The 26,415-nt window shown below is 37.3% G+C and overlaps 1 protein-coding gene across 2 annotated transcripts in view; it reads left to right on the top strand.

Moving 5' to 3' along the window:
• The window catches only part of ORC4 (origin recognition complex subunit 4), a 94,701-nt gene extending 69,416 nt beyond the window's left edge, over positions 1-25,285 (top strand). For both annotated transcript variants that reach the window (XM_070390062.1, XM_005905613.3), the window contains 6 exons: positions 5,092-5,265; positions 15,184-15,270; positions 20,533-20,641; positions 21,335-21,430; positions 21,517-21,584; positions 24,279-25,285. In XM_070390062.1, coding sequence (XP_070246163.1) covers positions 5,092-5,265; positions 15,184-15,270; positions 20,533-20,641; positions 21,335-21,430; positions 21,517-21,584; positions 24,279-24,467 — 723 coding nt within the window. In that variant the 3' untranslated portion in view covers positions 24,468-25,285. The remainder of the gene's footprint in view (positions 1-5,091; positions 5,266-15,183; positions 15,271-20,532; positions 20,642-21,334; positions 21,431-21,516; positions 21,585-24,278) is intronic.
• The last annotated feature ends 1,130 nt before the right edge of the window (positions 25,286-26,415 follow it).

The following is a 26,415-nucleotide window of genomic DNA, read 5'->3' as shown; positions in this document are numbered from 1 at the left end:
CCCTCAAGAATCTTCTCCAACACCACAGTGCAAAAGCATCAATTCTTCGGCGCTCAGCTTTCTTTATAGTCCAACTCTCACATCCATACATGACTACTGGAAAAACCATACCCTTGACTAGACGGAACTTGTTGGCAAAGTAATGTCTCTGCTTTTTAATATGCTGTCTAGGTTGATCATAGCTTTCCTTCCAAAAAGTAAGCGTCTTTTAATTTCATGGCTACAATCACCATCTGGAGTGATTTTGGGGCCCAAAAAAATAAAGTCAGCACTGTTTCCACTGTTTCCTCATCTATTTGCCAAAAGTAATGGGACCGGATGCCATGATCTTAGTTTTCTGAATGTGAAGCTTTAAGCCAACTTTTTCACTCTCCTCTTTCACTTTCATCAAGAGACTCTTTAGTTCTTCTCACTTTCTGCCATTAGGGTGGTATCATCTGCATATCTGAGGTTATTGATATTTCTCCCAGCAATCTTGATTCCAGCTTGTGCTTCTCCAGCCCAGCATTTCTCATGATGTACTCTGCATAGAAGTTAAATAAGCAGGGTGACAATATGCAGCCTTGATGTGCTCCTTTTCCTATTTGAAACCAGTTTGTTGTTCCATATCCATTTCTGACTGTTGACCTGCATACAGGTTTCTCAAGAGGCAGGTCAGGTGGTCTGGTATTCCCATCTCTTTCAGAATTTTCCACAGTTTATTGTGATCCGCACAGTCAAAGGCCTTGGCATAGTCAATAAAGCAGAAATAGATGTTTTTCTGGAACTGCCTTGCTTTTATGTTGATCCAGTGGATTCTGGCAATTTGGTCTCTGGTTCCTCTGCCTTTTCTAAAACCATCTTGAACATCTGGAAGTTCAAGGTTCACATATTGCTGAAGCCTGGCTTGAGAATTTGTAGCATTATTTTACTAGCGTGTGAGATGAGTGCAACTGTGCGGTAGTCTGAGCATTCTTTGGCATTGCCTTTCTTTGGGATTGAAATCAAAAGTGACCTTTTCCAGTCCTGTGGCCACTGCTGAGTTTTCCACATTTGCTGGCATATTGAGTGTAGCACTTTCACAGCATCATCTTTCAGGATTTGAGATAGCTCAACTAGAATTCTATCACCTCCACTAGCTTTGATCCTAGTGATGCTTCCTAAGGCCCACTTGACTTCATATTCCAGGATGTCTGGCTCTAGTTGAGTGATCCCACCATCATGATTATCTGGGTCGTGAGGATCTTTTTTGTACAGTTCTTCTGTGTATTCTTGCCACCTCTTCTTAGTATCTTCTGCTTCTGTTAGGTCCATACCATTTCTGTCCTTTATTGAGCCTATCCTTGCATGAAATGTTCCCTTGGTATCTCTGATTTTCTTGAAGAGATCTCTAGTCTTTACCATTCTGTTGTTTTCCTCTATTTCTTTGCATTGATCACTGAGAAACGCTTTCTTATCTCTCCTTGCTTTTCTTTGGAACTCTGCATTCACATGGGTATATCTTTCCTTTTCTCCTTTGCTTTTCACTTCAGTTCTTTTCACAGCTATTTGTAAGGCCTCCTCACACAGCCATTTTGCTTTTTTGCGTTTCTTTTTCTTGGGGATGGTCTTGATCCCTGTCTCCTGTACAATGTCACGAACCTCTGTCCACAGTTCATTAGGCACTCTGTCTATCAGATCTAGTCCCTTAAATCTATTTCTCACTTCCACTGTATAGTCATAAGGGATTTGATTTAGGTCATACCTGAATGGTCTAGTGGTTTTCCCCACTTTCTGCAATTTAAGTCTGAATTTGGCAATAAGGAGTTTACAAGCTGAGCCATAGTCAGTTCCTGGTCTTGTTTTTGCTGACTATATAGAGCTTCTCCATCTTTGGCTGCAAAGAATATAATCAGTCTGTGTTTGGTGTTGACCATCTGGTGATGTCCATGTGTAGCATCTTCTCTTGTGTTTTTGGAAGAGGGTGTTTGCGATGGCCAGTGTGTTCTCTTGGTAAAACTCTATTAGCCTTTTCCTGCTTCATTCTGTATTCCAAGGCCAAATTTGCCTGTTACTCCAGGTGTTTCTCACTTCCTACTTTTGGATTCCAGTCCCCTATGATGAAAAGGACATCTTTTTTGGGTGTTAGTTCTAGAAGGTCTTGTAGGTCTTCATAGAACCATTCAGATTCAGCTTTTTCAACGTTACTAGTCGGGGCATAGATTTGGTTTACTATGATATTGAATGGTTTGCCTTGGAAACAAACAGAGATTATTCTGTCGTTTTTGAGATTGCATCCAAGTACTGCATTTTGGACTCTCTTGTTGACTATGATGGCTACTCCATTTCTTCTGAGGGATTCCTGCCTGCAGTAGTAGATATAATGGTCATCTGAGTTAAATTCACCCATTCCAGTCCATCTTAGTTCGCTGCTTCCTGGAATGTTGATGATCACTCTTGCCATCACCTGTTTGATCATTTCCAATTTGCCTTCATTCATGGACCTAACATTCCAGGTTCCTATGCAATATTTCTCTTTACAGCATCTGACCTTTCTTCTATCACAAGTCCCATCCACACCTGGGTGTTGTTTTTGCTTTGGCTCCGTCTCTTCAGTCTTTCTGGAGTTATTTCTCCACTGATCTCCAGTAGCATATTGGGCACCTACCGACCTGGGGAGTTCTTCTTTCAGTGTCCTATCTTTTGCCTTTTCATACTGTTCATTTGATCACATGGACCACAGCCTTGTCTAACTCAGTGAAACTAAGCCATGCCATGTGGGGCCACCCAAGACGGGTGAGTCATGGTGGAGAGGTCTGACAGAATGTGGTCCACTGGAGAAGGGAATGGCAAACTACTTCAGTATTCTTGCCTTGAGAACATGAACAGTCTCTAAAGAGTAGCTTTCTATGTCCTTCTTCCCCAGTACTTTAGAGCTCTCAATGTATGCTTTCATAATAAGCCTCTCTCAGACTAAATCTGGCGGGTTCTCCACGTATCTTTATTCTTCTTTCTGAAAAATAGCAATATAACACAGTCGTTAAGGAAGCCTGTTCCTTCTTGCTAAAAGCTCTTCCTTTAGATGGAAGTGGCAATGGCAGATGCTGTCGTCCCAACGAGGGCCCAAATAAAGGGTTTGTGGCTCCTTAGTAAAGGCTCTTTTTTATTTTGTATGTTTAATTTTCCAGCTGTGTAACTCTCCAACTGTGTGATTCAAGTCCATCTAGGTGTCCATTTTTAGAGGGAAAGAGCAGAAGGATTGATGGAGTAGTGATTTTGCTAACAAATAACCTCTTCCCTGTGGCATCATTTATTTTCACTATTTCCTCTATCCCCACATTACCAACTTCTGTCATTACTGTCTACCATAAAAATATCGGTTAGTGTTCACCTCTAAAATTCTTTTGTTGTCGTTTTGTTGTTAAGTTGTGCCTGACACCTTGCAGCCCCATGGACTGCAGCATCCCAGGCTTCCCTGTCCTCCGCTATCTCCCAGAGTTTGCTCAAATTCATGTCTGTTGAGTCAGTGATGCTATCTGGCCATTTCATCCTCTGCTGTCCCGTTCTCCTTTTGCTTCAGTCTTTTGCTTCCACTGTCTCCCAGAGTTTGCTCACATTCGTGTCTGTTGAGTCGGTGATGCTATCTGGCCATCTCATGTTCTGCTGTCCCTTTCTCCTTTTGCTTCAGTCAGCATCAGCGTCTTTTCCATTGAGTCAGCTCTTTGCATCAGGTGGCCAGAGTTTTGAAGCTTCAGCTTCAGTACCAGTCTTTCCAATGAATATTCAGGGTTGATTTCTTTTAGGATTGACTGGTTTGATCTCCATGCAGTCCAAAGGACCCTCAAGAGTCTTCTCCAGCACCACAGTTCAAAGGCATCAATTTTTTGGTACTCAGCCTTCTTTATGATCCAAATCTCACATCTGTACATGACTACTAGAAAAACCATAGCTTTGACTATACAGACTTCTGTCTTTTCCCATTCCCAAGTTAAGGCTCTTAATTCTGTTTGCCCAGCATTGCTTCCACTACCTTTCAACCACCTACTCAGATGGGTGATCTAGAACTCCTCCTTAGCAGAAAATTAATGTGTAGTATTTCTGAAATAACTTATAGTTCTCTTATGCTGACACTATATTTTTCTGTACCTATAAAAATATCTTAGGTTTTTTAGTCACCTTCCCAGTTTCAGCCCCAAACTGTTCATCTTTCCTGTCTTCCTTCCCACGTTAGCCATGATGCCTTTAATTCTTCCTTGTGTGTCATTTGTTTCTTAACCTAGAGTCATCTGGGTAGATTTGGAATTCCATATTTCTGGGCCTCACCACAGCTTTTTGTTTTTCTTTTTTATAGAAAATTGACACTAAACTTGCTCCCTCTCTTAAGGGAAACTAGCACATAGCTTCTCAAATGTTACTATAAAAGAGCCAGAAGACAGAATAATTTATTTTACCAATGTAATGCTATATTCTTGCCAGTTTCCTTTTCTATACTTTGTTTCTTACATCTAGTGTAGCTTCAGCTTAATCTGTATAGTTTAGTGAACTGAATTTTTCTTCATCACATATGCTGCTTCTTGAGTTTTTGCTACATAAAACAACGAAAACAATGTTGTAAGTTTTCATCAATGTTAATTATTAAGTCTAACTACATTTTATTATCTTAATTTTTTTAGATGAACTTCATAGACTGAAATTCCTTATTGAAACTCTTCATGTTACTCTGGAATATAGCTATATTCACTATGGTTATAATTTTTTAGCAATTATTGTAGGTCTTGCATTGTTAAAGATTAGCAGAGAAAAACATAATTAGAAAAAGGCTAATCAGGACATCGTTGACATCACCAGACCTACAAGTGCTTAGAAAAGGATTAAAAGTAGCTTGCATTAAAAATATTTTTAGAGGTTCGGTTTATTTACAAGTCACATTGTCTTAACCTGTACTACCTTGTAGTCCTACGTATATCAAGGGAATAATTAAAGTCTTTAGAAGCTTGCATAAATTTTTTTAATGCTTAATTGTGTATTATAGGGTAAGCACTGCTAATTATAAGTGGTAGCTCAAATCATTATACCTGTATCATTGGTATGGTTATTTTAAACATGCATCTCATGGAGATTTTTGTTTTTAAGGATATTTTGGAACTCTTAGAAAAAAGAGTGAAGTCACGATTTTCCCACCGGCAGATACACTTAATGAATTCATTTAGTTTTCCACAGTATCTTAAAATATTTAAAGAACAATTATCTCTACCTTCGGTATTTCCAGAGGAGATTTTCGCCGAGAAATGGAATGAGAATGTACAGGTAATTTGGAACAAAAGCAATAACATTAAAGTTATTTTTGTGTCTTGCTATACCATTTGAAAGCATTTGAAACTTGAAAATTTTTATAATCTGTAAATTAGCATAAAGTTTCTAATGTTACTGTGGCATAAAACTGCGTTAATATATACTGTTGTGTGTTTTTTATTTTAAAAAACAGTTGAAATGTCATACCTCCTGTTTTTTTCCTCAAAAGAACTTTTATGAGATTTGTTTTATATCTTGTTTATATTTTAGATTATTTTGTTAATGAATTTCATCATTAAATATTTTCTTTATTTTACAAGTTCAGCAATATACTAACTTAGTAAGGTTCATACATACCTGTAGAGTGTGGATTTTTGTTCTTATGAAGAGTTAAGCTTTTTTCTTCTTGTGTCTGTTAAGACTGGCACCTTTGGTTATATTATCTCTATTGACAAATGCTATCTTTGAGTTCTTGGATTTACTAAACATTGTGGACTCTGTAAATTTACTTAAGTTGATGAGCATAACTTCTGCAGGCTATTGTTGTATCAACTAAGCATCAGATCAGATCAGATCAGATCAATCGCTCAGTCATGTCCGACTCTTTGCGACCCCATGAATCGCAGCACGCCAGGCCTCCCTGTCCATTACCAACTCCTGGAGTTCACTGAGACTCATGCCCATCGAGTCAGTGATGCCATCCAGCCATCTCATCCTCTGTCGTCCCCTTCTCCTCTTGCCCCCAATCCCTCCCAGCATCAGCGTCTTTTCCAATGAGTCAACTCTTCGCATGAGGTGGCCAAAGTACTGGAGTTTCAGCTTTAGCATCATTCCTTCCAAAGAAATCCCAGGGCTGATCTCCTTCAGAATGGACTGGTTGGATCTCCTTGCAGTTCAGGGGACTCTCAAGAGTCTTCTCCAACACCACAGTTCAAAAGCATCAATTCTTCGGCGCTCAGCCTTCTTCACAGTCCAACTCTCACATCCATACATGACCACAGGAAAAACCATAGCCTTGACCAGACGAACCTTTGTTGGCAAAGTAATGTCTCTGGTTTTGAATACGCTATCTAGGTTGGTCATAACTTTCCTTCCAAGGAGTAAGCGTCTTTTAATTTCAAGTAAGCATACTAGCATCCATTTATCTTATACTGAAAAGTTTTAGTTGTTAGGGAGAAGGGAGAGAGTGTATGTATGTGAATATGTGATTAATAATGTGTTTGGAAAACAGTGTTCCTGATAAATCTCACACATTAAAAATATGGGCCTTGTAGAAAATATTGGAGTCCTTGGTTTTGTAAGAATTGGGAATAACTGGTCTATAATATGAAATACTAATGTGTGAGGATGATTAGTTCTGCTTAGAGTTATGCAGTCTATTGGAGGAGGAAATGGCAACCCACTCCAGTATTCTTGCCTGGGAAATCCCATGGTCAGAGGAACCTGATGGGCTGCAGTCCATGGGGTCACAAAGAGTTGGACACAATTGAGCAACTAGACAACAAACATAACACAGTCTATATTCATTGGCTCTAAAAAGATTTTTTATGTTATAGCAATAATGGCAGTTGATATTCTTTTTATTATAAAATCTTTAATATCAATACCAAATTAAAAGTGAGACTCTGCATTTATTTTGCTCTTTAATAATTTTTTCCCCATTTGTTGAGGTATGATTGACAAATTCAAAATTGTTTATATTAGTGTACAACTTGATGTTTTGGTATACTTTGTGAAATACCACAATCAAGCTATTTAACATATCCATCACTTCATATAGATTTTTTCTCATCTTTTTTTTAATTTTGTGGTACACTTAAGTTTTATCTTCTAAGCAGATTTCAAGTACATAGTACTATATCGTTAACTATAATCATGTTACTGCACATGTGCAGAACTTACTCAACTTGTATAAATGAAACTTGATTCTTATTTTGATTTTAAAATACTGTGCTCATGTAAGCACTATTAATTTTGACACTGTTTTTAAAAGTAAAAGCTCATATAATAAAATTTAATCAGTGCTTTAGAAACATGGTAAAAAGTAGAATTTTCCCTTATGTTCACGCTCATCTTCCCTCCTTTCACTGCAAAGTAATTATTTGGTTTATAGCATTTCAGACCTTACCTACATGCTGAAGTTGTTTTTACATGAAGGATTCAAACCTTAAATGTTATTCTCTGGCTTATCTTTTTTACTTTGTTCTACCTTTGTTCTGATTGTTAATTATTTTTATACAGAATTTTATGTGAAAATAATTGACTGTTTTCCTTAAACCCAGATATTGTGTCATGATATAACTAGTGAGTCTTCCCTTCTACCCTCCTCCCCAAATTAATTTTGCCTGGAACTCAGTAATTTACTATGTCATGTAAGTTTTTCTTGATACTGCATCTGACTGAAGGATTCCATGCTTTATGAACACTTTATGGTTGGTGCTCTTATATTGTCTTTTTCTTTACCTGGGTCTGAAGTGCATCAGAGCTCTGGATCTTTGGCCTGTGAATCCACTTTTGAGTGTGTCACAAACTTTCACCTTTCCTAAATCTTGAACTGATTGTCATGTTAACAATAGTTATTTTTCTGATTGCTTTAGTGATCAGACGCAGTCTTTCCTAGAATTTAAATGTCTGTGATTTCCCAGTGCTTATTGTATTCTTATCTCTGCTCACTTTCTTTTCCTAAAATGATTCCATAAGCCTAGATTGTACTGTCCTGTCCTGGATTTTTCTGTCCTTCCCTGCTGTGTTGCATTCTGAGCGTCTTATAGTGGGTATATAAAGGAAGTAGATGGTGACAGTTTCTATGAAGTATAACTTTTGATGACTCAGAAAATGGTAAGCATGTGATAATAGAGTTGCTTGCCCTTATTTTTTTTTTTTTTTTTTTTTGTTCTTTGCTGAGCACTGAGTTAAGGGGCAGGATGATAGGAATGAATGTGAAAACACTCCCGTCATCTTTTTGATTATTTTGTGGTTCTTTCTTTCTTAAGGTAGAGCTAGTACCACTGGAGTTGCTGTCTCTTAGCACTGATATTTTCTTGCCCCGTCCTGAAACTCCAGTACTTTGGCCACCTCATGCTAAGAGTTGACTCATTGGAAAAGACTCTGATGCTGGGAGGGATTGGGGGCAAGAGGAGAAGGGGACGACAGAGGATGAGATGGCTAGATGGCATCACTGACTCCATGGACATGAGTCTCAGTGCACTCCCGGAGTTGGTGATGGACAGGGAGGCCTGGCGTGCTGTGATTCATGGGGTCACAAAGAGTCGGACATGACTGAGCGACTGATCTGATCTAATCTGATCTGAATCATCATTTGCCACCTCCCTTTGGAATATGCCCAGAAACAAAACAACAACAACAACAAAAGCCCAGAAAACTAAGTACACTATATTTTCTAGAGTTAAAACTGTATGTCTCTACTTCCCAATGGAAGAAGATCCAGATTCAGGAATAAGTTCCAGTCTAATGGGCTGAATTCTCCAAGCCAGGCTTCAACAGTATGTGAACTGTGAACTTCCAGATGTTCAAGCTAGATTTAGAAAAGGCAGAGGAACCAGAGATCAAATTGCCAACATCCGCTGGATCATTGAAAAAGCAAGAGAGTTCTAGGAAAACATCTACTTCTTATTGACTATGCCAAAGCCTTTGGCTGTGTGGATCACAATAAACTGTGGAAAATTCTGAAAGAGATGGGAATACCAGACCACCTGACCTGCTTCCTGAGAAATCTGTATGCAGGTTAGGAAGCAACAGTTAGAACTGGACATGGAACAATGGACTGGTTCCAAATTGGGAAAGGAGTACATCAAGGCTGTATATTGTCACCCTCTTATTTAACTTATATGCAGAGTACATCATCAGAAATGCTGGGCTGGATGAAGCACAAGCTGGAATCAAGATTGCCGGGAGAGATATCAATAACCTCAGATATGCAGATGACACCACCCTTATGGTAGAAAGTGAAGAAGAACTAAAAAGTCTCTTGATGAAAGTGAAAGAGGAGAGTAAAAAGTTGGCTTAAAACTCAACATTCAGAAAACTAAGATCATGGTATCTGGTCCCATCAATTCATGGCAGACGGATGGGGACACAATAGAAGCAATGAGAGACTTAATTTTCTTAGATTCCCAAGTTACTACAGATGATGACTGCAGCCATGAAATTAAAAGACACTTGCTCCTTGGAAGAAAAGTTATGACCAACCTAGACAGCATATTAAAAAGCAGGGACTTTACTTTGCCAACAAAGTTCCATCTAGTCAAAGCTATGGTTTTTCCAGTAGTTGTGTATGGATGTGAGAGTTGGACTATAAAGAAAGCTGAGCGCAGAAGAATTGTTGTTTTCGAGCTGTGGTGTTGGAGAAGACTTTTGAAAGTCCCTTGGACTGCAAGGAGATCCATCCAGTCCATCCTAAAGGAAATCAGTACTGAATATTCGTTGAAAGAACTGATGTTGAAGCTGAAACTCCAATACTTTGGCCACCTGATGTGAAGAACTGACTCATTGGAAAAGACCCTGCTGCTGCGAAAGATTAAAGTCGGGAGGAGAAGGGGATGACAGAGGATGGGATGGTTGGATGGCATCATTGACTCAATGGACATGAGTTTGTGTAACTCCAGTAGTTGGTGATGGACAGGGAGGCTGCTGTCCATCCAACTGCTGCAGTTCATGGGTTGCAAAGAGTCGGACACGATGAACAACTGAACTGAACTGAATGGGATGAAGTTTTATGCTCTCAGTAAATACACTATCCTAGTTATTATAGTCCCCAATCTGTTGCTACTGTTTTTAGTCTTTATCTTATTCAGGGACACTGTCTAGTCCCTTGTTGCCGATAGCATTTGGAATATGCTAATAAATGAGCTTCAGTTGAAGAAAAAAATTTAAATGTCAGCACCATGGCCAGAGGCCTTGCCTGAAAATGGGCGTGTGCATTGAAGGAGCTATCCTTTCTCTCAGTGCTGACTATCCAGCAAGTTTTTTTTCAAATTCTAGGTTTAAACAGAAAGCAAAGGTAGTGCTAACAAGTCACCTATGGAATCGCATCCAAGAAATATCTTCATGATAGGCTTGAACCTAGACATCGTACCAGCTTGAGTGTTTGTTTTAGTCCTATGGAAATGTGCAAGTAAGCAGGATAAACAACATCTCAGCAAGACACTGTAAGGAAAATCTCTGTATAAAAGCATCTTAAGAGGACCATATCTATTTCTCTTCAAAGGAAGTTCCCACAAAGTGCTATAGCTAAGTTCAAGAAAGATCCCCTGCTGTCTTAACCTTTCAGTTAACAGGAGGTGAGAATGTTTAACAGGAACAGACTAGGAGACTTGGTACCTGTACTGCTGCCAGTGAGTTGTCCCTGGAGCAGCATGAATCCTGCTGTTCCTCTGTAACACTGCTGTTCCCCTATAACATTCTTCTGAGAAACTGCCTGTGAAGCAAACTGCAGTGAGCATGTTAAGAAGTTATTTCTGCAACTGTTACTCCTGTGCTTATTGGCGAAAAGGGACTCTACAGCTTCCATGAATAAGATAAAGACTAAAAACAGTAGCAAGGGTTGGAAACTATAATAACTAGGATAGTGTATTTACTGGGAGCATAAAACTTCACCCCATTAGACTTGAACTTATGCCTGAATCTAGATCTTCTTCCAGTCGGAAGTAGAAACATACAGTTTTAACTCTAGAAAATACAGTATACTTAGTTTTCTGGGCTTTTTTTGTTACTGTTGTTAAAGAATTTTTATTCCTTGCAGATGACTTTTGAAAAATTATATCAATCTTAGCCAAGCCTTTTTTGTCTCTGCCAACTCTGAATTTACTGTCCTTCCATCTAATCTTTTGTTCAGTGCCAAATGAACCTCACGGTTCATTGATCCTTATTCACTGCAGTCACTGTTTTTAGTCTTTTCTTTCTTTCTTAAAGGGCTTGCTGTTGCTGTATAAACAGGGTCAAATACCCTTTGGAAGTACACCAGATGAGCGTAAAATAATAAAGTAATACATATTAAAGAAAACTTTTGGAAATTAACTGTAATCCTTCTAAAATTCTTCTAAAAATTCTAAAAATCCTTCTAAAAAAAGGTAAAATCCTTCTTACCAAATAGCTTATAAAGTTGATATATTAAGTATATATTTAGGTATTGCTTTTTTAAATGGCCCTCAGTTCAGTCGCTCAGTTGTGTCCCACTCTTTGCGACCCCATGAACCGCAGCACGCCAGGCCTCCCTGTCCATCACCAACTCCCGGAATCCACTCAAACTCATTTCCATCGAGTCAGTGATGCCATCCAGCCATCTCATCCTCTGTCATCCCCTTCTCCTCCTGCCCCCAATCCCTCCCTGCATCAGGGTCTTTTCAAATGAGTCAGCTCTTTGCATCAGGTGGCCAAAGTATTGGAGTTTCAGCTTCAACATCAGTCTTTCCAATGAACAACCAGGACTGATCTTTAGGATGCACTGGTTGGCCAAATTGACCTTTAAATTTCTGAAGCCGTCAGCCTCTCAAAATATATCTTAATTTAGTTATACAAAGTATATAGTTTTATTACCACTTCCCTCTTGAAGTGTGTCCCTCTTGTTTTCTTCCCCTGGTTTTATTGCTCTCTCTTGGATTCTGTTCACTTGTTCAACATCTTTCTCAATCCCTTACTTTGCTCCTTTTTTTCCCTTTACTTCTTAAATGTCAGTAATGCAAGTTTCACTTCTGACTACATCTCCCTCCTCACTCCTCCTGGGACATTCTATTCCCTATAGTTTCATCTTTTCATTTTTTTGTATCCCCTTTTACCCTTCATCTCTGTTTTTCACCAGTAGAGTCTCCATCAGACGTGTCTTCTATTAATGTTTTTCTTTCTTGTCTTCACACCAGTGTGCTAATTCAGACTCATTTTGTTTCTTATATGGAGAATTGCAGTTATCTCCAAGTAAGCTTTGCTGCCTTTGTCTTTCCATACAATCAGTCTGCCAGTAACTGAACCTCAGGATATTGTGACTACGCATCTTTTGTCCATATGCCACCGTCTCCCTGCAGTGCTCATGTTGTTCCCTAAAATTGTAATGCTCTATCTTCTTTGTAGCCTATTACCTCATACATGTTAAGCATTCTTTGTAATACTTTACCTTGTATTTGAATTCTTGCTTCTCTGGTGGCTCAGTTCAGTTCAGTTCAGTCGCTCATCATGTCCAACTCTTTGCGATCCTTATGAACCGCAGCATGCCAGTCCTCCTTGTCCATCACCAACTCCCGGAGTTCACCCAAACCCATGTCCATTGAGTCGGTGATGCCATCCAACCATCTCATCTTCTGTTGTCCCCTTCTCCTCCTGCCCTCAATCTTTGCCAGCATCAGAGTCTTTTCCAATGACTCAGCTCTTCACATCAGGTGGCCAGAGTATTGGGAGTTTCAGCTTCAACATCAGTCCTTCCAGTGAACACCCAGGACTGATCTCCTTTAGGGTGGACTGGTTGGAGATCCTTGCAGCCCAGGGGACTCTCAAGAGTCTTCTCCAACACCACACTTCAAAAGCATCAATTCTTTGGCACTCAGCCTTCTTTATAGTCCCAACTGTCACATCCATACATGACTACTGGAAAAATCAAAGACTTGAGTAGACAAACCTTTGTTGACAAAGTAATGTCTCTGCTTTTTAATATGCTGTCTAGGTTGGTCATAACTTTCCTTCCAAGGAGTAAGCATCTTTTAGTTTCATGGCTGCAGTCAATGTCTGCAGTGATTTTAGCTCCCAAAAATAAAGTCAGCCACCGTTTCCACTATTTACCCATCTATTTGCAATGAAGTGATAGGACTGGATGCCATGATCTTACTTTTTGAATATTGAACTTTTACTCTCCGTATAAGTTAAATAAGCAGGGTAACAATATACAGCCTTGACGTACTCCTTTTCCTATTGGAAACCAGTCTGTTGTTCCATGTCCAGTACTAACCGTTGTTTCCATACTTGCATACAGGTTTCTCAAGAGACAGCTCAGGTGATCTGGTATTCCCATCTCTTTCAGAATTTTCCACAGTTTATTGTGATCCACGCAGTCAACGGTTTACTCCAATCACCTGGAGTAACAGGCAAATATGGCCTTGGAGTACAGAATGAAGCAGGGCAAAGGCTGATAGAGTTTTGCCAAGAGAATGCACTGGCCATCACAAACACCCTCTTCCAAAAACACAAGAGAAGATGCTACACATGGACATCACCAGATGGCCAACACCAAAATCAGATTGATTATATTCTTTGCTGGCAAAGATGGAGAAGCTCTATATAGTCAGCAAAAACAAGACCAGGAGCTGACTATGGCTCAGCTTGTAAACTCCTTATTGCCAAATTCAGACTTATATTGAAGAAAGTAGGGAAAACCACTAGATCATTCAGGTATGACCTAAATGACTATACAGTAGAAGTGAGAAATAGATTTAAGGGACTAGATCTGATATACCGAGTGCCTAATGAACTGTGGACAGAGGTTCGTGACATTGTACAGGAGACAGGGATCAAGACCATCCCCAAGAAAAAGAAATGCAAAAAGGCAAAATGGCTGTTTGAGGAAGGGTTACAAATAACTGTGAAAAGAGAAGTGAAAAGCAAAGGAGAAAAAGAAAGATATAAGCATCTGAATGCAGAGTTCCGAAGAATAGCAAGGAGAGTAAGAAAGCCTTCCTCAGTGATCAATGCAAAGAAATAGAGGAAAACAATAGAATGGGAAAGACTAGAGATCTCTTCAAGAAAATCAGAGATACCAAGGGAACATTTCATGCAAAGATAGGCTCAATAAAGGACAGAAATGGTATGGACCTAACAGAAGCAGAAGATATTAAGAAGAGGTGGCAAGAATACACAGAAGAACTGTACAAAATAGATCTTCATGACCCAGATAATCATGATGCTGTGATCACTCACCTAGAGCCAGACATCCTGGAATGTGAATTCAAGTGGGCCTTAGGAAGCATCACTCCAATCAAAGCTAGTGGAGGTGATGGAATTCCAATTGAGCTATTTCACTTCATAAAAGATGATGCTGTGAAAGTGCTACGCTCAATATCTCAGCAAATGTGGAAAACTCAGCAGTGGCCACAGGACTGGAAAAGGTCAGTTTTCATTTCAATCCCAAAGAAAGGCAATGCCAAAGAATGCTCAAACTACCCCACAGTTGCTCTCATCTCACATGCTAGTAAAGTAATGCTCAAAATTCTCCAAGCCAGGGTTCAGCAATGTGTGACCCATGAACTTCCAGATATTCAAGCTTTTGGGAAAGGCAGAGAAACCAGAGATCAAATTGCCAACATCCGCTGGATCATGGATAAGGCAAGCGAGTTCCAGAAAAACATCTACTTCTGCTTTATTGACTATGCCAAAGCCTTTGACTACGTGGATCCAATAAACTGTGGAAATTCTGGTGGCTCAGCGGTGAAGAATCTGCCTGCCAGTGCAGGAGACACTGGTTTGATCCCTGAATTGGGAAGATCTCCTGGAAAAGGAAATGGCAACCCACTCCAGTAGTTTTGCCTGGTAAATCCCATGGACAGAGGAACGTAGCAAGCTGCAGTCCATGGGGTTGGAAAAGAGTCGGACACAACTGAGTGACTAAACAACAACAAATAACCCTCATCCTCTGTTGCATGTACTACTACATTTTGATCATCCCACTACTGTGATTGAATAAATTTTATGGTAACAAGGGTTATATTTATCTTTGTGTCTTCAGAATTAACATAAAGGGTAGAGGATAAGGAGAAAATCAATAGAGTAGAAATTTGTTTTTGATTTTTTTGTTTTTCCCCAAAAGACCAGCACCTATTTAATAATGAATAAATACTAGATAGAGTTAATGAGGTATACCGACCAGTGAGGCATAATATTATATTTAGGTTTTAATCTGCATTCTTCCTTAATTCTCTTTTGATTTTTTTCATCTAGAGTCTCTCAGAAGATAGAAGTGTGAAAGAAGTGCTGCAGAAGCATTTTAATGTCAGCAAAAACCTGCGTTCATTACACATGCTACTGGTTTGTATTAATTTTATTTTTATTCACTCATTCTCTTTCACCAGGTAATTATGTTCTGATCAGAACTGGTTAAACCTCTAGATAAATTTTGTGAGAATTAACATATATACTACGTTAGGTCTTCCAATCCCTGAATATGGTACATCTCTTTTTTTATTTAGTTCTTTGATTTCTCTTATCATTTTATAAATCTCACCTCACAGATCCTGTGTATGTTTTCAGTGTTTTCTTAAGTGTTTAACTTCCTTTGGAACAATTGTAAATAATACTTTGTTTTTAATTTTTGTCTTAGCATTCTCATTGATCGTATATAGAAATGTGATTTCTTTGTTGTTGATGTTATTTTCTGCAGTATTGCTGAACTCATTTAGTTAAGTTTTTTTTTTAATAGACTTCTTGAGATTTTCTATATAGATAATCATGTCATCTGAAAATAGTTTTTCTTTTTACCTTTCTAATTTGTATATGTTTTATTTCTTTTTCTTTTTTGCAGTGGCTAGAACTTGCGCTATATTAAATTAGAATGGTGCGGGTGTATAATTGCCAAGCTTAGGGCAAAAACTTTCAGTCTTTTACTATCAAATATGATATAAGCTGAAGCTTTTTAATACATGTTTATTGTCAAGTTATGGCAATTCCCATCTATCCATAAATTGCTGAGAGTTTGTTGTGATTGTGTTGGATTTTGCCAGATGTTTATTTTTTTTATCCATGAACATGATATATGACTTTTCTTGTTTAGCTTGTTATATTGAACAACATTGCTTGATTTTTTTTTTATTTCTGCCATTTCAAAATCTTTTTTATTGTAATGAGTAAGTGGAAATCGAGTACACACACTTAAGTGCATGAAATGTGCAAATCTCTTAACATGACCTAATTTTTCTTCATATATTATTGTTATTTCTCACCTTCTAATATCTTGGATCCAAATGTTGAACTAGCTTTACATGCCTGGACAAATCCTACCTGGTCATAGTCTTTCACCAAGTAATTCTATCTTAAGTTTAAACAGTATCAAGAAAGGGGTACTTAATTTTTCTGAAAAGTAAACTTCCTTCGCTAGAGTATTTGATACTAGACTACTATTGCTAGAAAGTTATTTATTCATTATTATGAAAGGTATAGCAAATACCTTTCAAAGAGAAAATAATTTTGGTTTCATGAGTTTCTTTTTGGTCACTTCCATTTTATGATAATAATGGGTATCACTTATTAAATAGCACAAAAGTCAGGTGACCTAGTTACTTTGTGTGTTAGTCGCTCAGTCATGTCTGACTGTTTGAGCGACCCCATGGACTGTAGCGCGCCAGGCTCCTCTGTCCATGAAATTCTCTAGGCAAGAATACTGGAGTGGGTTGCCGTTTCCTGCTCTAGTTATGACCAGCATTATATCTTACCATTATATTAATCCTGTTTTTTTGTTATTGTTTTTTTTTTTTTTAATGTTTGGGTGTTATACTTACCTTTGAGGTGACTGATGTTCTTTGAGGTTAAATAACTTACCCCATGTCACACAGCTAGTAGATAACAAACCCACGACTCAAATCCAAGTCTCTCTGGCTTCAGGCTTATCCTGCTTTACTCTTACATGGTTCTGTCATGTTTTTGTTTTTTCTTTTTACAGATTCTCCTTCTCCATTTCTGGTTTTGCTTAGGAAACTTAAAAGAATTTTCCTCCCTGTGTACTTACCCTCTTATTAGCACATCCTCCTCCCATTTATCAAAACCATCCTGCCATTTTTAGCAATAGCTGTCTTTATCACAGAGGTATTACAAAGACTAAGAATTTTTAGAGTAGAGACTTTAGTAATTTAGGTACCTGTGTTTACTAACTTATGGTATTTGGAGGATACACACACACACACATACATACAGAAACACATACCTCTCATTGGAGAAGGGATAGGATACCCACTACAGTATTCTTGGGCTTCCCTGGTGGCTCAGTCAGTAAAGAATCCACTTGCAATGCAGGAGACCTGGGTTCAATCCCTGGGTTGGGAAGATCCCCTGGAGGAGGGCGTGGCAACCTTGCCTGGAGAATTCCCATGGATACAGGAGCCTGATGGGGTACAGCCCATGGGGTCACAAAGTTGTACACGACTGAATGAATAAGCACAGCATAGCATACCTTTCATTCTGGAAAAATGTCTGGCTCAAAATTGTCAACATGAGAAAGCACTGTTTTGCTAGTTTCCTATTATATTTTTAATTCAAGGTGATGGCTTAATTTTTGTTTTGATTTTTCTTTTTTAAGAAAAGTTTTGTAATTGGTAGAAATTATAAAGAAAATAAAGACTGAGATTAAATATAGTTTGCTAATTTTTCAATAAAATTAAGGAGTTATACACATGGTAAAAAAAGTACCCTCAAATGCATAGCCTAAAGGTAATTTCAGATTGATAAACCTAAATATATGTATAAAAACAAAGCTTTTTTTTTAATTAGAAGAAAGATATGTTTGTATACTTGAAGTAGGAAAAGATTGCTTAGAGAAGTTACACAAATTACAAGCCATAGGAGAAAAGACAGTTAATGTTAATTATATTGAATTTTTTGTTAAATGTCTGGACACTGGAAGATACCATAGAAGAAGTGATTAGGAGATGAAAAATGCAATGCATGTAATCATCAACACTGTCCATAATGTAGAAAAAGCTTCTACAGTAATCAATAAAGGAACAAACTGTGAATATGAGTGAATATGAGCGAAAGAACTAAGAATAATCTACCAGTGTAGAATCCTACATGATTTATAAGTTACAAAGATATTTAACTTCTCCAGTATAGGGAAATGGTGTACAATTTCAATTTTACAATTAAACCTTTTTTTTCTGCCAGTTTGGTGGGTGTGCAAAGTTTATGTCTGATGGTATGGTGTCTGTGTTGCATAAGTTCAAGATGATATTTATATAAAACTTGAAAATTACTCTGTATTATCTAGGAATACAAAGATATGTAGTAGAAGGATGAAGACATGCATGATTTTTTTTTACGTGGAGAAGAGTAGAGAGTACAACCAGGGCAAGAGACAGGGGCTTCAACTCTGTAAGTTTATATTTCATAAGCTGAGGAAGTGGTCATGGATATTCATTATATTACTCTCTTGCCTATTTATATGTCGACAATATTTTATAATAAAAAGGAAAGGTAAGAGAATGGAAAGGAGCTACTGGGTTCCTGGGTCCCTCCCAGTAGGGAAATGAAGGTCAAGGATTACCAAACTCTTTTGTTCAATTAAGGACCCTGGGCCCTGGTTAAAAAAGGGAGAGAGTTCAAGGCAATAAAAGGCAAAACCACTACAATATTGTACAGTAATCAGCCTCCAATTAAAATAAATTTATATTAAAAAATAAAAACAAAAAATAAACAAATGGAACCTACTCAAACTTACAAGCTCTTGTATAGCAAAGGAAATCCATAAACAAAATAAAAAGACAGCCTGCAGAGTGGGACAAAATTTTGCAAATGGTGTGACAGACAAGATCTTAATTTCCAAAATACCAAACAGCTCATACAACTTAATAACAAAAAAAAAGCCAACCGAATCAAAAAACGGGCAGAGGAGCTAAATAAATACTTCTCCAAAGACGATATACAGATGGAAACAGGCACATGAAAAGATGCTTAAACTCACTAATTATTAGAGAAATGCAAATCAAAAGTACGGTGAGGTACCATCTTACACCAGTGAGAATGGCCATCATCAAAAACGCTATACATAACAGATGCTGGGCAAGGTGTGAAGAAAATGAACACTCCTACACTGTTGGAAATGTAAATTGCTCCATCTACTATGGAAAATAGCACGGAAGTTCTTTAGGAAACTAAAAATAGAGTTGCCATATGATCCAGTAATCTCATTCCTGGGCATATGTTTGGACAAAACTATAATTCAAAAAAATGTACACAAACACACTTTCATAACATCACTATTCACAGTAGCCATCACATGGAAACAACCTAAATGACCATCAGCAGATAAATGAAAAAAGAAGTGGTATGTGCATAACTACAGAATACTATTTAGCCATAATAAAAAGAATGAAATAATGCCATTTGCAGCAACATGGATGGACCTGGAGATTATCATACTAAGTTAGAAAGAAAGATAAATATCATATGCCATCACTTCCATGTGGAATCTAAAATAGGACACAAATGAACCTATCTACGAGACAGAAACAGACTCAAAAGCATAGAGAATAGGTCTGTGGCTGCCGAGGGCACGAGTGGGGTAGGTTGAGAGTTTGGAATTTGCAGATGTAAACTATGATATGTAGAATGGATAGAGAGCAAGGTTGTACTATAAGCAGAGGGAACTATATTCAGTATCCTGTGATAAACCATAATGGAAAAGAATATGAAAAATAATATATATGTATGTATAACTGAATTAGTTTGCTGTATAGTAGGTATTAACCCAATATTGTATATCAACTATACTTATATAAAATAATTTTTTTTAAAAAGGGAGGGAGTTTCTAATGTAAATGTCCCAACTATTACATTACATATATAATATGTAGACTTAAGGAATTACTCATTGTTTATGTGGAATTCAAATTTAATCAGATACCATGCATTTTTGTCTGCTGATTTTATCTATATGAACTAAATGCAGAGTCAGTTATATTTCAGTGAAAAATAAACTTTAAAAAAAATTTAGTTGTTATCAAAGTTACAAATAAAAACTTCAAATGCAGAAGTTTTGTTAGTTGTTGAGCAGATAGCTTGCTACACAAAAGCAACTTGCTCCCTGCTTTCCAGGAGAGTTGTTTCTGGGTATAATTTTATTTTTGTTTTTTTCTTTTTAATACAATTGAACATCAAAGTGGCTGAGTTCTGTCTGTCACATAAGACTAACCTGGATTGGTTGATTGGGTGGTGAGAAAGTTTATAGAAGTCATAGTTCTGCCTTTTTGTTCTGGAGCTTTGAATAGTATTCTTACTTATTTTTGGTCTCTTCTCCTCACTCCTTTTAAAATGTTTTTTTCTTCTTTTGAGGATTTGTAATCAAGATATGCAAATAGGAAGAGGTCAAGAGAGCAGCAAGAAGTTTTTAATACTTTATTTACATTTATACATTTATGTGGCTTATGAATTGAAATACTGTATTTAAATAGAGCTAAATTTGAGAGTAACTTTCCCAAGTATTAATATTTACTCTTTCATAACTCTAAATTAAGTTTTCTTCAATAAAATACCCCCAAATGCCCATGTAAATATGCATTTCTTTTTCTGATCTGCACTTCCCAGATGCTTGCTTTAAATCGTGTAACACCGTCACACCCATTTATAACTGCAGCAGATCTAATGGAGGCAAACCAGCTGTGTAGCATGGACTCAAAAGGAAATATTGTGCATGGTGAGAAACCTGCTTGATTAGTAGTTTTTAAAATAAGGTTGAGTTTTATATAATGGTATACTTTTTGAAATTACAATTAACATTAGTATAGTGTTTTTATTTGCAAAATATTTTTATATCTATACATCCTTTAACTCACTTCTCCCATTTAAAGTGAAAGAAACTTGATGCACTACCTGCCTTGCTGCATTGGAAATACAATTCTCAGTGTACCAAGTATTACTGAAGAGCATTGGCTTTTAGCCATTTGGTGTTGACTATCCCTTTTGAGAATCTAGTGAACTTTCTCCTCTCCAGGAAAAATAAATTAGATGTAATTTCCAGGGGTTAGAGATTATGAATAATGGAGGGCCTTATATGATTGAAAGTTACATAATAATTGCAGCTCTTGTTCATGTTTGCTGTAGGTCATAAAGTGCTTGATAGTATTGTCTCTAATTTTTGTAACAATTTCTGGAAGTTTAGAAAGATCCTTATTTAAAAAAAAATTAAAACTAAGCTGAGGGAGGTTGAATAACTTGCTTAAGATTATTCAGATAATAGTGACTGATACACATTTGAACCGAGGAGTGCTTTGTTGGCCTCTCCCCACCCCTCAAAGCCATAACCTTTCACATTATCCTCCTATTTGGAGGATTTGTTTCAATCAGTATGTAAAACTATACCTCATAGTTTTTTCCCCTTTTACTATAGGTCTGTCAGTCTTGGAAATCTGTCTTATCATAGCAATGAAACATTTAAATGATATCTATGAAGAGGAGCCCTTTAATTTTCAAATGGTTTATAATGGTGAGATGACTCATTTGATAGTTTCTTTCTGACTATACTCCACTGCTTATTTGACGGTACTAACAATGTCATTGCTTTCTGTCCAGAATTCCAGAAGTTTGTTCAAAGAAAGGCCCATTCTGTTTATAATTTTGAGAAACCTGTTGTCATGAAGGTAAGATTTTTTCTGCAGATAGGCTTATTTTTGTCTACTTTGATCATATATATCATAGCTGAACTTTTATTAATTTTGGAACATTAGGTATTATCATAGGAATTTTATTCAAAACAGACACCGCCCCCCAAAAAAAAACTCTAAAAATGAAATGTTTGAATAATTCTGAAGAGTACTGTTGTTTTAGTTTGTGGGGATATACTGCCCTCTACTGTCTCTTCCTATCAATTGCGTGCTGAAAAGGAACTACTCATTAAATTCTACCTAAGCATGCAGTCCATGGGGTCGCTGAGGGTCAGACACGACTAAGCGACTTCACTTTCACTTTTCACTTTCATGCATTGGAGAAGGAAATGGCAACCCACTCCAGTGTTCTTGCCTGGAGAATCCCAGGGACGCAGGAGCCTGGTAGGCTGCCGTCTATGGGGTCACACAGAGTCGGACACGACTGAAGTGACTTAGCAGCAGCAGCAAGACACAGCTTATAGCTCAGTTGGTAAAGAATCCACTTGCAATGCAGGAGATCCTGGTTCGATACCTGGGTTGGGAAGATCCGCTGCAGAGGGGGTAAGCTACCCACTCCAGTATTCTTGGGCTTCCCTCGTTGGTAAAGAATCCGCCTGCAGTGCGGGAGACCTGGGTTCAGTCTGGGTTCAGAACATCCCCTGGAGAAGGAAATGGCTACCCACTCCAGTATTCTGGCTTGGAGAATTCCATGGACTGGATAGTCCATGAGGTTGCAAAGAGTCAGACACAACTGAGCGACTTTCACAAGACACAGATACAGCCCTATCTTTTTATACCCTTAAGGTTGGCTTTATAAAATCTCAGCAGTAAAAGGAGATAGAATGAGTCATTAAGAAAATAAAAAACAATCTCATTGGTTAGTGAGGGTATATAGAGACAGTTTTGTTAGAGCTTGGGTAAGGCATGAGTTTCAAAACTTGAGGAAATTTATTCTAGCATACCATTGTCCACCAGAAACATGAGCTACATAATGTAATTTTAGATATTCTAGTAGCAACAACGACAACAAAAAGAAGGTGAAAGGTGAGATTAACTTAGACAGTAAGCTTTATTTAATGTACCAAAATATTTAGATCTGTAGTCAATATAGAAAGGTATTAATGAAGTTTTTTATTTTCTTTTGTGTTAAGTCTTTGAAATTCTGTGTGTTTACACTTAAAGCACATTTTGATTCACTGATTAGTCATTGGAAATAATTGCTCTTTAGATTCTTTAAATTATTTGTTTAGACCCTTATTTAGCTGAAGAAGTAAATTTACATTCTGAAAATGTTTCAAACATACTTAAAATGTTCTGTTAGTTTTTAAATTAAACTTTATAAAAATAGAGTTCCACATTTCAGATCCTCAAGAGCCCATTGAGGTTACATATTGAATAGCACAGCTCTCGAGGACTTTATGGGAAGAAACACCTTTTATGAATTTTTTAAGCAGTGCACCCATAAGTTTTTTAGTATCCTTTATAAGGATATTAAAGGATATTAGAAGTCAGAAGCTTATTTTTTAGGGCAACCAAAAAAACATGAGATCAGGGCATTGCCATTTTCTTCAAAACAATAGGAAAAATACTTAACGTACTGGAGGTTGGTTTTTTCCTCCCTTCCTAATGATAGTCATAGTTTATGGGAATGTATTAGTGGAAAGGGTTAGCTGAGCACTTAAATTTTTACTAGTAGCTTGAGACTGGTCATTTCTACATTTTGATTAAGAAAGTATTTTGCTACCTAGAAATATTTGAAGTCTCAATTTTATTCAGCCAATAGCCAGATCCTCTAGTATTTTCTCATTTTCAGAAATTGCCTGAACTATTTTTCTTTTCATAAGAATTTTTCTAGTTTATAAAGAATGTATTCCAGTAGTATTTTTCACAGTGAGGCTTAAGAATAGAAAGGTCAGTGTATCAGTATTTAATAGTTGATTGGTCCTAATTTAATGTTTTCTTTTTTTCTTCATATCCTAATAAAGTAACTAAAACAACAATCATGGTTAGAAAAGACATGGTACATGAAGGGCTAAGAGGAAGTGGACAGTAAGGAGCCCTATTAATGTGGGGAAGATGGAAGAAAGGGACTTTCTGACAGGTGGTAGTGGTCTCTGTCAGACTTCTTCAGGAAGGAGGGGCCTGTCCTCTCCTCCATACCTCCACCACTCTGCTGAGTCATTTACATACAGGATCAGCTAAACAGGTGTGCTGCTAGAGGTCTTCCCTGCTGCCCTCTGTTTTTACAGCTATATTAAACTTTTATACAGCAAAGTCTAACAAAACAAAACATAAAGGCAAATTTGAGTAACCTGGGCCATTAGTTAAAATGTACTGGTCTTATCAGACTTTGGGTTTTCATAGAGAACCAGAAACTCTGTTAACTTAAGTGCTAGGAAAAGATATGACAGAATGAGGTGAGGAACAAAATCAGATTGTGCAGTTGAGTTGTTTGTTCCGTTTACATTCAGTGATGTAGGGACAGGCAGCTCTATACTGACACTGCCTCATGTGATGTGTGAAGTTTTTATGAGGTTGATGAGAATTGTTTTTGAACTTTACTGACATCTATTATTACATTTTGTTTCCTAGTACTCTGTTCTAAAACTGACTAAAATCCTAACTGTTCTCTGGCTTAATGTTGTTTACTTCCCTTATTCAACCTAAACTATTTGTTTCATCTTTCAGGCGTTTGAACACTTACAACAATTAGAATTAATAAGGCCCATGGAAAGAACATCAGTAAATGCACAGAGGGAGTATCAGCTGATGAAACTACTTTTGGATAATACACAAATTATGAATGCTTTGCAGAAATACCCCAACTGTCCTACAGATGTTAGGCAGTGGGCGACATCCTCCCTAAGCTGGTTATGAGTATAACCATGGTTTCAGTTATGGAGTTTCAGGCAGACTTCTCTGAAGAACTAAAAGCTGTTGTCCTTTAACAAGATATGTTATTGCATTTTCTTATATTTATAAAGATGTATTTTTGTATTTATGGGAGACTGTTAAACATGTATCATGGCTGTGCCTTGCCTTTGAATCATACGAGCAGTTACATGATTTTAAGTTTTAATTCCAGTGATACGTTGTAACTGTTCAAAAAAATAAATATGACTGTCTTAGGGATTGAAACATATGCTTAATTTAACCCTTGTAAAGTATTTATGTGGTACATTTGAAGAGTTCATTTCAATCCAGCAGCCAGATATTTTTACAAACTGTAAACAAAGCAGTAAAGAAACAGTGGTTAAGAGTTGAAATGTAATGAGTAATCTTTTGGTCCATTGGGCGGTGCTGCAGTCTTTCTGTATTCATGAAAATTTAAGATTCTCTCCCAGACCAAGGTCTTTCAGTTCAGGAGCCTGATCAGTTTGACTAGAAGATGGTTCACATGTAAGAAAAAACCCAAAAGTTTGAACATTTTCTTCCAGTCTTCTTAAAATATGGTACTCATACCATCTACGGAAGAATCTTTTGTAGGATGTTTTTAAATGCGACTCTTGGGCATGTTGTAGGAACTAGCATTTGTTTAACAAGCACTTTAGCAAATTCCTGTAAAGCCACTCCCACGAATAATAGAAAATGTATGACAGTGTTAACTAAATGTTTGTATCAAAAAGTTGACCATATTGGTATGTGTTTAAAGTGAAATTTAATAAGCATTCATGAAGTGTTAGTGACTTCATTTATTCAGGAATATTTGTCTATTTTTTTCATAGAAGGGTTACAAAAGACAAAGTCCCTATCCTTGTACAGTTTGCAATCCTTTTAAAACTGTCAAAGACCCTGACATTAGTTACTCTTGTTTACAGGTGAGAAAACTAACACAGTAGTGGCCCTGTCCAGAGCATTGACAGACCCTGGAATTCCAACTCATTTCGTTGACATCAGAGCTCAGTTTTGTGTTTCTTAGTGTGTCTTTTTAAGTATACTCTAAGAAACTATTTTCTTGGTTTTAAGAGTTACTGCGTTTAGAATGGAGTATGAGATTTCTATGCATAAAAATAGCTCTTCAGTACCTGCAACTATTCCTTGCATACATAGGCATTCTTAGGTTCCAGATCACTGTCATTTACTTTTCAGCAGTGTTTCATGAAAGCCAAGGCTTGCATCCTGGTTCTGTGCAATAGTTTACAGATTTTTAGGGGATATTCTGCCAAAATACTTACCATGGTCACAGCAATATTAAGACGTAAGGGTTTTTTGCACTTGAGCCAAAATTGTCCCTTAAAATTTTTTCTGAGCTGTTTTAGGTGAGTACCCTCTGCTTTAAAAGCACTGACCACAAAAGCACCTAAAGAACTGGCTTGAAGACTGCAAATTTTTATCTGCTTAGGATGCCCACTCAAAGGTTTGAAAGCCCTCATCTACTTACCTGGCTATGTAAAAACTACAGAAATATCCATCACATCAGTGAAATAGCTAAATAACAAACTATAAAAAGTAAGTTAGCAAAAGTCACACAAATGAAGTACAAGCCTACATTTCAAAAGCAGTTTTTCAGAGAAAGAATGTTGTGTTTCCCTTTCCATATTCCTTAATATAGAGAAGCTAAAATATACTTAAATGTTTTAAAACTAACTTCATCTTTTAAATTGTTTAAACTGTCGTCAATAAAATAAAAACCAAATCTCAAAAGCCCTAGTAAAAACCTTTCAAGAATAACATAAGCAAATGTGGCTTAAAGATATTTTCATTTACTAGAAAAGGAATGCAGCCTGTTAACCACACGATCAAAAGACTGAAAACCAGGTGAGCAGGCATGTTAGCAGCATCAGTGAGGTTACTGATCACTCCTGTGATCCCTCCATGTGTCCAA

Source organism: Bos mutus, chromosome 2 (genome assembly GCF_027580195.1).
Source record: "Bos mutus isolate GX-2022 chromosome 2, NWIPB_WYAK_1.1, whole genome shotgun sequence".
NCBI lineage: Eukaryota > Metazoa > Chordata > Mammalia > Artiodactyla > Bovidae > Bos > Bos mutus.
Note: the sequence above shows the minus strand (reverse complement) of the source record. Positions and strands in the feature narration are given on the sequence as shown.